At 50.5% G+C, this 13,459-nt stretch overlaps 1 protein-coding gene across 2 annotated transcripts; it reads right to left on the bottom strand.

Annotated features, from left to right (window-relative positions):
• Positions 1-11: 11 nt before the first annotated feature.
• PKLR (pyruvate kinase L/R) lies at positions 12-13,221 on the bottom strand. 2 transcript variants are annotated; one of them, XM_037050563.1, is made up of 11 exons: positions 13,090-13,221; positions 11,752-11,934; positions 5,121-5,212; positions 4,895-5,026; positions 4,553-4,739; positions 3,962-4,232; positions 3,689-3,839; positions 3,258-3,410; positions 2,997-3,163; positions 1,881-2,062; positions 12-1,269 (listed from the first exon to the last, which is right to left on the bottom strand). In XM_037050563.1, exons 1-11 carry the CDS (start codon positions 13,193-13,195, stop codon positions 1,163-1,165), a joined length of 1,731 nt encoding a protein of 576 aa, XP_036906458.1. In that variant the 5' UTR covers positions 13,196-13,221; the 3' UTR covers positions 12-1,162. The 2 variants fall into 2 exon arrangements, with proteins under 2 accessions (XP_036906458.1, XP_036906459.1); XM_037050564.1 differs by lacking the exon at positions 13,090-13,221 and adding an exon at positions 12,510-12,546.
• Between the last annotated feature and the right edge of the window lie 238 nt (positions 13,222-13,459).

Here is a 13,459-nt window from a genome sequence, read left to right as displayed (position 1 = left end):
TCGTTTGCTAATTTTATTTCTTATCAATGCATTTTATTGACCAATTTCTTTATCCATCCCTTCCATCCCCTCCTGGTAGGGAGCCAGGAAGGGGCGACACCCCCTCCCCTATGCCAGGTCCGGTGGTCCTGGCCCAGCTCCATCAGCAGCAGTCCTGGAACCCTCTTCCTATTTAGGTGGGGGCAGAAGGGCCATCTGAGGCAGGGGAGGTGGGGGATGTTCTTCCTTTTGGGTTTTTTCCCTACTGAGTTTGCTGTTGGTGCTAGAGTAAGGTGAGGGCCCAAGGCACCTGAGCCCACGAAAGGGCGGGCTAGCCAGCGCCCCGCCTTCTCAGGGACAACAGAACCCCCCCCACCCCGTTGTGGCCACTCCAACTGTACAGCATTAAAGAATGTGGGGCTGGGATCCCAAAGCTCACTTTCTTCTGGGTAAGGACTTCTGGAATACTAGGTATGTGGGGAAGGTTTTATAATTGCTTCCAAATAACTGGGTTTAAAAAAAGAAAATAGAGACACTAATTTTGGCTCCTGGTTTGTGTGTGGGAACAAAGAAGGAATTTCTGGGTGCAGAAGGAGGCACCTCACCCCACAAGACATGAGACGGCCCTCAGAGCAGCCAGAAAGTGGCCTCCTAGTAGAAGTTGTGAAGATGGTGACGAGATGTGCTCCCAGGATCCATCTACCCCACCTTGCCCCGGACAGCGGGGCTTTGACGTCACTATTAGTTACAATGAAGGAAGAAGTGGCACTGTCCTTGGGAGAGAATCAGATGACTGTGAAGGCCACGTGCAAGAACATCAGACTCTATGGATATGAAATATTTCTAAAATAGTGGTTTTGTGGAGGTTGGACTCAACTGCCCTGTTCTCCTCTCCCCCACCTCCAGGTGCAGGAAGCCTAGGGAAATAGAATTAACCAGTTAAGCTGGGATTAAAGGCTCAGAGCATCTCAGGGTCCAGCTAAGAATACTGGGGCACCCCTGGGGCTGCCAGACGGCCAGACTCTGAGGGCCTGTGTGGAACGGGCACCCAAGGGTGTGGCTGGATGGCAGATGTGGCCTCCAGCGGGGAGGACGGGAGCAGACAAAACAGATGAGGGGTGTGGGTGGCGTGGAGTCGGAGGACGGGGTCCAGAGCTGGCTGGGTCAGAGGGGGAGGGGCATCTCAGGACACACTCAGCACTCGCATGATGTTGGTATAGCCAGAGCCAGGTCGCCAGCCTGTCACCACAATCACGAGGTCTCCAACGTAGAGGAAGCCACGAAGCTTTCCTGGGGTAGGGAAAGAAGATACCCATCAACCATTGAGAGACCCAGGCCAGCCCTGTAATGACAACCAGCTACCACCTTCTACTTCCTCAGGGCCACCCTCCCTGTAGGGGCCTGAGGCAAACTGTGTCACCTATGCCACAGGTAGCGCCACAAGAAATGTGACTGCTGCATTATATCAGAACTGCAGGTATGTCTGTGGATGGCATGGAGGTGTTGCTAAGCAGCAAATTTGTCCACCTGTATTGCTAGGCCAGTAGGAAGAGGTGGAGTATGATCATAGCCAGTTTCAAAATAGACTTTCGTTCTGGCAGCAGGGGACTAGGTCCCCTTTCTCCTTTCACCTCCTGCTCCTCATGTCGCACTTGGGCTTCAGCCACCTGGTGCAGGCGACAGCTGGGCTGACTTCTTGGGAAAGGTCTTGACCTCTCTCCCTCTACCCTCTTCCTTTCTGCACGTCCCATGGAGGCCAAAATATCTGAGTGTTACTGAACCTCACGGTAAATCTGGGACCAGAGGATAGAGGCAAGGCCCTTCGAGTGGGTGTGGAAAGTGGGGAGCGGGGGTCATGATACAAACCCAGAGTGGGTGGGGAGGAAGTCTAGAGGACTCACCACTTTCAATGCCAAATTGAACCCGGCGATCCACATCATCTGCCCAGATGGCCTCTGGAGGTTCACGGTAAAGCAAGGGAAAGACTCCTCGGCATAGATGGGCCTGGCGGGCAGCCTGAGCAGAGCGGGTGACAGCAATGACCGCTGCCCGAGGTCGGTACCGAGACAGAAGCTGGGCTGAGCTGAAGGAGACAGAGAAGATCACCCCAGACAGTGAGAGAGAGACGAATCAGGAAACCAGAGTTTGGGTTCTGGTTCCAGTTGTCGGTGAGAAGCTGTGTGACCCAAGTTGGGTTGGTCATATTTTTCTGGGCCTTGGTTTTTCTTGCCTGTTAAGTGGGTATAAGAATATTCCCCTTTTGCCCTGGCTGGTGTAGCTCAGTGGATTGCGCGCGGGCCTGCGAACCAGAGGATCGTGGTTCAATTCCCAGTTGGGGCACACGCCTGGGTTGCAGGCCAGTTCCCAGCAGGGAACTCACGAGAGGCAACCATACACTGATGTTTCTCTCTCTCTCTCTCCTTCCTTTCCCCCTCTAAAGATAAATAAATAAAATCTTAAAAAAAATAATACTCCTCTTTCTTACCACACAAGAAAGATGTAATGAAGGATACGTCATCAAATGAAATAGGAATGAAAAACTTCTTTGAGAAACAAAACCTTTCTGAGAAGATGTATATAGTACTTACCTTTAAAAAGTCTCTGGTTAATCCTCGCAAGCCCACGAGGAAGTGTAACCTCCTGGGTAACCTACCCAAGGTGTCATTTCAGAGCAAAGACTTGAACTCAGACCTTTTGGGCCCTTCTGCAACACCCAGGCAGGATAAGGCTTTGTGGGCCAAATGCAAAGGACTTGCTCCTGAGCCCAGGAGCCCAAATGGCCTGGAAGCCAATGTGTCCAGTGATGTACCTTCCCCTTTGACCCCTGGAGCTCACTGGTGCAGTTCCTGTGTGCTCCAGGTCCGCCTCTTCCAGCCCCAGATTTCACAGCTACCTCTCCTCTTGCCCCAGAATGATAGTCTTCATCTCCGATGACAAGACATAACCCAAGCCTGTGACCCATCCCCACCCACCCCTGACCCAAAGGCTTGTCTTGGTGCTCACGGAGTCCCTCTCACCGGCCAGTTGTGGTCAGCACGACAATGGCCGAAGCACAGCACTTGAAGGAAGCCTCCACAGCGCCAATGGCAGTGACTTCAGTGGGATCACGGCTCAGCGGTGCTGCCCGGCGCAGCTCCTCAAACAACTGCCGGTGGTAGACTGCGGCCTCTGCCTCCCGGGCAATCTGCAGGCACCAGGAGGTCAGGCTTGGGCAGGGGCGCTGGGTTTTGCAGGGATTTGGCTGTCCAGCCCATCTTCCTTGCATCATGAGCTCCTACCGCATGCTGCATCCTTACGGCCTCCACGGGAAATCTGCCTTTGGCAGTTTCCCCCGACAGCATGATGCAGTCTGCACCATCCAGCACAGCGTTGGCCACATCGCTCGTCTCTGCCCGTGTTGGCCGGGGCTTACTGATCATGCTCTCCAGCATCTGGGGGACATCTGGATGTCAGAGCTGCGGGAGCCACACTCTGATCAGGGAAGCTACTTCTCTGACATCCACACTCTCAGAGTGCCCTGAAAGCCAGGGTTACAACCACAAAAGGCGTCCTTATTTGAAAAAGGGGCTCACAGTATCTCTCTAGCTTCATTGTTTGAGGATCAAACACTGGACAGCAAAATGTGCTATAGCACTAAGGTGCAGGCATTCACCCTCAGGTGTCCCCAAAGCCACAAAGTGCCCCTGCCCTCTTCAGGCTCACTCCATACCTGTGTGGCACAGACAACTGGTTTGCCCGCCAAATTGCAACGTCCAATCATCATCTTCTGAGCTAGGAAAACCTTCTCCGCTGGGATCTCGATGCCCAGATCACCCCGTGCCACCATGATGCCATCGCTCACCTCCAGGATTTCATCAAACCTGGGTGGTTGGGGCAGTCAGGGCTGGGGAAGAGCCAGGAGAAGCTGGGGAAAGGAGATGGGAGAAGAGGAGGAGCTATGGGGCTGTTAAGGGCCTGATAGGGAACAAAGGCCAAGCCTCACTTCTTCACGCCTTCGTGGTTCTCGATTTTGCTAATGATCTTGATGGCCTGTCCTTCTGGCCCCAGAGCAGCTCGGACCGCAGCCACATCGCTGGCTTTCCGCACGAAGGAGGCAAAGATGATGTCTACGCCATGCTCCACCCCAAAGCGCAGGTCCCGGGCATCTTGCTCCGACAGCCCTGGCAAGTCCACCTGGGCGCCCGGCAAGTTCACGCCCTTCCGGCTGCCCAGGACGCCGCCATTCTCCACCTCGGTCTCCAGTCCCTCAGGGCCTGTGGGCATGGAAAGGGCCAGCCTAGGTCGGGGGCGAGGCCGCGAGTAGAGCCGCGGCGTAGGGAACAGGGGCTTGGACCCCTCAAGGGATGAGAAGCCGCGTTCCGTTCCAGTCGGCCGTCTGCCCTCGGCCTGGGTTCCACACTGAACGGGCACCGGGTGGACTTCTGTGGAAGAAACGGCTGCCCCGCCAGTCCAGCCCCGAACCAGGGTGAGCCCAGGAGTCTGGACGAGCCGGGTGCGCCGGGCAGACGCAGGAGCCCGCGGGGAGAGCGCGCGCTCAGCTCGGCTGGTGCGGGGGCGGGAGGCGCGTCCGTACCGATTTTCGTGACCACTAGGGAGATGAGCCCGTCGTCGATGTAGATGCGGCCCCCCACCGGCACTACCCTGAGGATGTTGGGGTAGTCCACCCACACGGTGTTCGCGTCTCCTCGCGTCTGGAACGTCGGGTCCACGGTCACCAGCACCCGGGAGCCCTTCACTAGCTCCACTTCCGACTCTGGGCCCTGGGGGCAGAGCCACGAGCCCGAGGTCGGCCCCTCCCTGCGCTTCCCCCCCCCCCCCCCCCCCCCCNCCCCCCCCCACCCCGCGCCCCGGGCAACTGACTCCACGCCCTGCAGTCAGTGCCCCACCGACTGGACCCGACGGGACCGCCTCTCACCCCCCGCAGGATCCCGGTGCGAATCTCTGGTCCTTTGGTATCCAGAGCGATGGCCACCGGTGGGTAGCTGAGCGGGGAAGCTGCGAAGCTCTCCACCGCCTCTCGGACATTGGCGATGGACTCAGCGTGGTACTGGTGACAGAATCGAGTGGAGATTTCAAGGGAAGGTGGCCAGGACCTCGAGGCATCTTCTAACCCCGCCGCCTCCTGTGGCCCCTTCCCGAACCTCATGAGAGCCATGGGAGAAGTTGAGGCGAGCAATGTTCATCCCGGCCTTGATCATCTCCTTGAGGCGCTCTACGGAGCGAGATGCCGGCCCTAAAACCAGACAGTTCACTCAGACAACTTGCTCCCCAAACCTGAGAGACAACCACCACCCTCTGAGACACCGCGTGCCACAGAGGTTTTGTTACCTGACCTTTATTTCCTGACCAACCAACACAAGTCAAAAACTGCATTCCTCTCTCCAGCCAACACCTTTCGAGGTAGCCCTGAGTGGAAGAGGAGACGCTTGGAGGGGGGGTCCTCAGCTAGGTCTGAATGAGGTAACTGTCTGCAGTGATGTAAGCGCTGCAGTTTGGGGGTAACCCCAGTGTATGAGCCAGGCACAGCAGGGGATGGGTACCGGGCTGTAGAGCTGATAGGCCTCATTCTGACTGAGGAGAGTTGAGTTGGACCCCATTTCTGCTTGTTGACAGGGCAAGAAGCTTGTTGACAGTTACTCAGCTGTGTAACTGAGAGCCAAGCTCTCCAGCCACTACCTAAAGCTAATTCTTTCTTTCCTTTCAAAGAGGGGAGAAACATCAATGTGCGAGAAACCCAGCCCACAACCCAGGCATGTTCCTTGACTGGGAATTGAACCACAACCTTTTGGTTCACAGGCAGGCACTCAGTCCACTGAGTCACACCAGCCAGGGCTAAAGCCAATTCCTTTTTTCCCCTTTTATTGATTCTAGAGAGAGGGGAAGGGAGAGAGAAAGAGAAAGAGAGAGAATCACTGATGCGAGAGAGAAACATCCATCCGTCACTTCCTGCCCTCGCCTTGATTAGGGACTGAACCCCTAACCCGGGCATGTGCCCTGATCAGGAATCAAACCCACAACCTTTTGGTTTGCCAGATGACACCCAACCAACTGAGCCACACCAACCAAGGCCAAAGCCATTTCTTGTACTTTCACATTAGATCCTCTTGCTCACCTGCTCAAAGACAGATTCGGCCACTCTCCAGTCCTCTATGCCATCAATGTTTTCCTTTTAATTGGGTCATTCTCATCAGCATGTTAAACCTGTTATTTCTTTCATCAAAAAAAATTCTCTTATTCCCAATTCCCCCTCCAGCTGCAGTCCCATTTCTTTGCTCCCTTTAGCAGCAAAACTCATTGTGAGAATTTTCTGCACTTGCTGCCTCCAGTCCCCTCCTATTCTTCGTTCCAACTCTAGTCAGGTGTCCACAACCCCTGCCCCCTCCACTGCCTTTGTCCTTGTCAAGGTTACCAAGAATCTCAGTGTTGTTGCTAAATCTAATGGTCAATTCTCAGTCCTTATCTTGGCTGGCCCATTGGCAGCACTGGACACGTGTCCTTGACGTACCTTCCTCACTTGTCCTCTGGGACACCATGCTCTGAACACCCTCTCGCCTCGCTCGCTCTCCTTCTCAGTCTCACTTGCTCCTCCCCGCCCTTAACATTAGATGTCCCATCCTCTTTGTCATTTTGCTTTCATTCCGTTGATGGTCTCAAACAGTTCTATGACTTTAAATACCATCTATATGCTGACAATTTATATCTCCAATTTTGTTTCCCAAATTTATATCTTCAATGCAGACCTCTTTTCCACACCTGGACCTGCGTTTTGATTGCCTATTCTGTGTCACACTTGCATGTCTAATATGCATCTCAAAGTCACCTTTCCCCAAACTGAACACCTGCTCTCCTCCCCCCGACCTTTCCACAACACTCTTTCCTGCTCAGCTGATAATGCATCCTTTTAGTCCTCAGACCTAAAGCCTTGGTGTCATCCTTCACTCCTTACCCTTGCCCTACCCTACATCTAATCCATTGGGAAGCTCTTCAAAATGCATTCAGAATCTGACTGCATCTTTTTTAAATTTAAATGTTATTTTTATTTTTTTAAAATATTTTTTATTTGTTTATTTATCTTTAGAGGGAAGGAGAGAGGGAGAGAAACATCAATGTATGGTTGCTTTTTGTGCGTCCCCTGCTGGGAGTTGGCCTGCAGGGAACCAACCTGCAACCCTGGCATGTGCCCTGACTGGGAATTGAACCGCGATCGTCTGGTTCGCAGGCCCACGCTCAATCCACTGAGCTACGCCAGCCAGGGCTTTAAATGTTATTTTTTAATTACAGTTTACATTCAGTAGGATCTGATGATTTCTCACCACCTCCACTGCCACTACCTGGTCTGACTTGGAAATACAGCGGGAGCAGCTTCTGCGCCTCCTTCCAAACCCACCTCCGACATGTTTTCCATATGGCAGCCAGAGTGGTTGTGTAAAACATGAGTAGGAGAACAAAACTCTCCCGTAGTCTTCCATTTTAGTCTCAGGAACCCAACTCAAATTCTAAGAACCCTACCAAGTCCTACACGATCTTACCCTCCCCTGAAATCCCTATATTTTCCCTACTCCTCTCTCCCTTGATGGTGTCTGACCATCCCAGCCTTCTTGACTTGGGGTCTTCAAGCCAACCATTCCCTTTGCCTAGAGCGCTCTTCCCTAGACGTTTGAATCCATCATCCTCTCATTTCCTTCAAATCTTTGCTCAGGTCTAATTTTTTAAATAATGGCTTCTCTGATAGTCTCTGATTGTAGGACTGCAGACCACCTGCTGCCCTGGCATCTTTGACAACCTTCAGCATGCTCTATTGTTTTTTCTTTCATAGTATTAATCACTTTCTCTTAGTATTAGTATTAGTATGATTTTTATCCTCACCCAAAGACTTTTTTCATTGCTTTTGGGGAGAGAGGAAGGGAGAAGTAACATCGATATGAGAGAGAAATATCAGTTGGTTGCCTCTTGTGTGCTCCCAGACTGGAGGTTTGACTCGTAGGCTCCAGTTACTGGATGATGCTCCAACCAACTGAGCCATACCAGCCAGGTCAATAGAAGGGCGACCCTCAAAAACCAGAATGATCTTCTGGATGGCAGATCTCTTGTAGTACCAATTTTTCCTGCTAGATGAGTGTTCTAGAAACACATCTGTATCGGTGTACCACCAGGTGTTGTTATGACAGGCTGTGTGAGGGTTTAGTGAATTTTTTAAAAAATATTTTATTTATTTATTTTTAGAGAGAGAGGGGAAGGGAAGGAGACTAAGAGGGAGAGAAATGTCAGTGTGTGATTGCCTCTCACATGGCCCCCACTGGGAACCCGGCCCGCAACCCAGGCATGTGCCCTGACTGGGAATTGAACCAGTGACCCTTTGGTTCATAGCGCGGGCACTTTGGTTCACTGAGTTACACCAGCCAGGGCATGAATTGTTTTGAAAACTCTTTCACAACATTCACCCATTTCATCATGGGCAATTTACAAGTGCACCTGCCCACACTGCACTGAGTGTTCAGCAGTTTTTGACCAAAAAAAACAGCATGACCACCATGCCCCACCTTCCCTATTCATCCAAATCATGCCTTTAGCTACTTTCTTTGTTTCCCTGGGTGAAAAATGTCCTCAGAGGGAAACATTTTGTTGATGTAGAAGAGATGAAACAAAAAAAGGCAGAGACTTCCGGCCAAGATGGAGGCATAGGTGGAAATACTGTACCTCCTTGCACAACCAAGATTAAAGACAACAAAGATATAGTAACAAAAATGCAACCAAAACAGACAGAAAATTGAACTGTACCGAACTCTGACAACAATGAACTATTCAGCCAGATCAATAAGAGGGGCGAAGTCGGCGGCTGGTGAGGGGGGTCGCACAGGAAAAAGTGGCCAGTCTGACCCAGGTGCTCAGGTGGCAGTTGGCAGATCCCAGGCATGGGGTGGCAATGGGTGGACCTAGTGAGGGCGCAAGGTGGCTGGCTGACCGCAGTCACACATTCACACGCAGATAAACCATGCAAAGGAGCAATTAGTGAGACAGACTGCGCAAACCAGGGCCCCTGCAATGGGAATTAAAGCCTAAAAGCACCAGTTGGAAAAACTTTCAGGGGTCGAGGTGCCAGGAGAAGCTCCCAGGCTCACAGAGAGTTTGTTGGAGAGACCCACAGGGTCCTGGAGGGTGCACAAGCCCACACACCTGGGAACCAGTACCAGAAGGGCCCAATTTGCTTGTGGGAAGCAGCAGAGGGGACCGAAATTCAAGCAAAAGCAGAAAAAATGCCATTGCCCTCTCTGACCCCACTCCCACATACAGCGTCACAACCCAGGATCAGGTTGCCCCGCCCTGGTGAACACCTAAGGCTCCACCCCTCAAACGTAACAGGTGCAACCTGACCAAAAAATTATGGCCCAAATGGAAGAACAGATCAAAGCTCCAGAAATAATACAACTAAGTGACCAAGAGATAGCCAACCTATCAGATGCACAGTTCAAAACACTGGTGATCAGGATGTTCACAGAACTGGTTGATTTTAGTCACAAATTAGATGAAAAAATGAAGGCTACACTAAGTGAAATGAAGCAAAATGCACAGGGAACCAAGAGTGATGGGAAGGAAACTGGGACTCAAATCAGTGGAGTGGACCAGAGGGAAGAAAAAAAATGACCAAACTAAAAAGAATGAAGAAACAAAATTCAAAAAATTGAAGAGAGGCTTAGGAACCTCCAGGATATCTTTAATTCAGATGTGTTCCAACATCTGAATTATAGGGTACCAGGAGGGAAAGAGGAAGAGCAACAAGTGGAAAACTTATTTGAACAAATAATAAAGGAGAACTTCCCCAGTCTGGCAAAGGAAATAGACTTCCAGGAAATCCAGGAAGCTCAGAGAGTCCCAAAGAAGTTGGACCCAAGAAGGAACACACCAAGGTACATCATAATTACATTGGCCAAGATAAAAATGAAGGAGAGAATCCTAGAAGCAGCAAGAGATAAGGGGACAGTCACCTACAAAGGAGTACCCATCAGACTGTCAGCTGATTTCTCAAAAGAGACCTTACAGGCAAGAAGGGGCTGGAAAGAAGTATTCCAAGTCATGAAATCCAAAGACCTACATCCAAGATTGCTCTATCCAGCAAAGCTTTCATTTAGAATGGAAGGGCAGATAAAGCACTTTTTAAAATTTTTTTATTTAATTCTTGTTCAAGTACAGTTTTCTGTCTTATATTCCCAGCCCTGTCCCCCACCCAGTGCTCCCCACCTCCCTCCCATTTCCACTCTCCACCTTAGTTATTGTCCATGTGTCCTTTATATTTGTTCATGTGAGTTCATCCCCTTTTCCCCTATGATTCTCTCCCCTCTCCCCTCTGGACCCTGTCAGCCTGTTCCGTATTTGAGTGTCATTGGTCATACAGATAAAGTACTTCTCAGATAAGATCAAATTCAAGGAGTTCATCATCACCAAGCCCTTATTATATGAAATGTTAAAGGGACTTATCTAAGAAAAAGAAGATAAAAAATAGGAACAGTGAAAGGACAGTAAACTCACAGTTATTAACAACCACACCTAAGACAAAAGCAAATTAAGCGGACAGCTAGATCAGGAACAGAACCATAGAAATGGAGATCACATGGAGGGTTAGCAACAGGGGAGTGGGAGGAGGAGAAGGGGGAAGAAGATACAGAGAATAAGTAGCATAGATGGTAGGTAGAAAATAGATGGGGGGAGGGCAAGAATAGTAGGGGAAATATAGAATCTAAAGAATTTTTGACACATGGACATAAAGTAAAGGGGGGGATGGTGGGGGAAGGGGGTGTGCAGGGTGGAGGGGAATGAGTGAGAAATGGGACATCTGTAATGGCATAATCAATAAAAAAATATATATATATATTAGATTTTATTTATCTTTAGAGGGGAAGGAGGGAGGGAGAGAAACATCAATGTATGGTTGCCTTTCATGTGTCCCCTGCTGGGAACTGGCCTGCAGGGAACCAGCCTGCAACCCAGGCATGTGCCCTGACTGGGAATTGAACTGCGATCCTTTGCTTCACAGGCCTGTGCTCAGTCCACTGAGCTACACCAGCCAGGGCAATAAAATATATTTTTAAAAATTGGCAGAAACACTTAAAAGGCATCAAAATCAGCAAGTTAAAAAAAACGTTTTGAGCGGTGGAGAAAACTTCTTGATAGGTATATTGTATCAAATGGAGAGAACTTTGAAGGTGATTGAATGAAACATGTAAGAATAAACACACAATTTTTAATAAATAAATTCTGTTTGGGGGGTCTCCCCTCTTATTTATCACTTTCTAACATAAGTAATTTATTGTGCTTATTATTTATCACCTCACCTGGCTAGATTGTCAGCTCCCCAAGAGTAGTGATTTTTGTCCATTTCACTGTTCCCCCAAAGCCTTATCTACCAAGTGCTCAACAAATATTTGCGGAATGACACCCTGACCCATGTGGCTCTGTTGCTGGGCATCCTCCCACAGATCAAAAGGTCTGTAGTCCAATCTCCAGCCAGGTCATGCGCCTGGGTTTCTTTCGGTTCTGTCCTGTTGGGGCACATATTAGAAGCAACAGATTGATGTTTCTCTCTCACATCAATGCTTCTCTCCCTCGCTTTCTCTCTCCCTTCCTCTCTCTAAAAATAAATAAGTAAAACCTTTAAAAATTGTTGCTGAATGAATGATTTATGAAGTATCAAAGGAGACAAAAGATGAGGAAGCACCTTGAAAAGCCCTGCGACAACGGAGAAGCCCTGCAGTGCTTTAGGGGACAGAGGGTGCTCACCAATGGTGGCGATGATGCTGGTACTTCGAGCAGCCACGGGCTCTGAGTCGATGTCCAGCAGGCAGAGGTGTTCCAGGAAGGTGTCTGCCATTGCGGCTGACAGCTGCTGCCTCTGGAAGAAGGCTGTGCCCACCTCCTGGGTCAGTTGGGCTACACTGGCCCGCCGCAGGTACCCCGCTGGCCCTGCAGTAGAAGGGGACCGCATAGGCACCTGGCTCTCCCCGCTTTATCTCAGCACACCCTCTATTTCTTCCCTCAGCTCCCCAGTTTTTTGTGGAGTACTACTTATGAACTGGGCATTATGCATACAGTATCTTACATAGTCACCAGGATCCTATCAAGCAGGTATTGTTAAATGCTCTACAATGATCCTCATTTTACAGATAAGGAAAGAGAGAAGCCGAGAAAGACTAAATAAATTGCCCAATATCATACAGCTCCTAAGTAACAGAGACGGGATTCACACCCAGGTCTGACTAACTGCAGGCTCGAGTCCAGCTGTCTGATCCCCACACTGCCCAACTTGTTGCCTTTTGCTGCTGACTCCCCTCTGCCTCAACCTCTGCCTCCACCTCGATACCTCATTATTCAGGCCTAGAATCACCCAGTCCCCTTTCTAAGGTCCCTGTTGTTGTCCTTCCAATTGCTGGATTTTCCATCCCCTCCTCTGAGTTTCCTCAGCTCCTCCAGTTTCTACTTCACCCAGGTCCTTAGGTCCTGTAGCTTGACTCAGCCTGGAGGAGCCGCTCTGGCCGTACCCTCCATGCTGCAGCACCCCTGTTGGGCTCTGCTGATCTGCTCCACAGGTCAGGCTGCCAGAGGCATGAGGCCCCACTGGGCTGGGGATCAGTTCTGCCTACTGGTTAAAATGTTACCAGTGTCTCCCTGTCACTGAAAGCCCCTTGGACTAGGGGTCAGAGTCCAAGAACCACAGGAGTGCCCCATGACTCCCGTGTTGCAGGTTCCTCTCTGCCTGGTAGAAGAGGCCCAGACCAGGGTTCATAATTTAACACAGAGGGGACCTCAGTGACTACAGACCCTCCACAAACTCCTCCTAGACAGCAGATATGCATCTTTTGCACCCTCCACCCCCACTCCTGATCCTATTCTCCTTTTCCTCCCTTCTCCCCCCCCCTTTTAGTGTATTAATTTGAGAGAGAGCAAGAGAGTGAGCTGTTGTTCCACCCATTGATGGACCCATTGGTTGATTCTTGTGAGTACCCTGAGAGGGGATTGAACCCTCCACCTTGGTTCATTGGGGCTGACACTCCCACCTACTAAGCTACCTGGCCAGGGCTCTTCCCCCTCTTTTCACTGACTTCTGTTAACCCTTCTTACCTCCTGGAGCCCCAGTTAGAATGGACTTTGCTAAGTCCCTTTGGGGCTTGGAGATCCATGACCAAAGCTGCTGGGGTCTTGTGTTCTCATTCTCCTGGATCGACATGCTCCCAGCGTGTGGGCTGGGGCTGCCCAGAGTGCAGGGAGAGGAGAGGAGACAGAACCGCTGGTCTTATCTAAAAGAGCCAGAGAGAAGAAAAGGGGCACACCCAGTAGGGCTGCCTCTGTCTCCACACAGTCTTTTCCCCAGACCTACTGGCTCTTTCCCCTTGTCTTCTGGCATTCCCCCTCTTGTTCATATTTCCTGGCACATTTTTTTCTTTTAAAAAATTTTATTTTTCAATTACAGCTTACATTCAATATTACTTTG

Source organism: Sturnira hondurensis, unplaced genomic scaffold (genome assembly GCF_014824575.4).
Source record: "Sturnira hondurensis isolate 20B ecotype Veracruz unplaced genomic scaffold, ASM1482457v3 Scaffold0006829, whole genome shotgun sequence".
Classification (NCBI taxonomy): domain Eukaryota; kingdom Metazoa; phylum Chordata; class Mammalia; order Chiroptera; family Phyllostomidae; genus Sturnira; species Sturnira hondurensis.
Note: the sequence above shows the minus strand (reverse complement) of the source record. Positions and strands in the feature narration are given on the sequence as shown.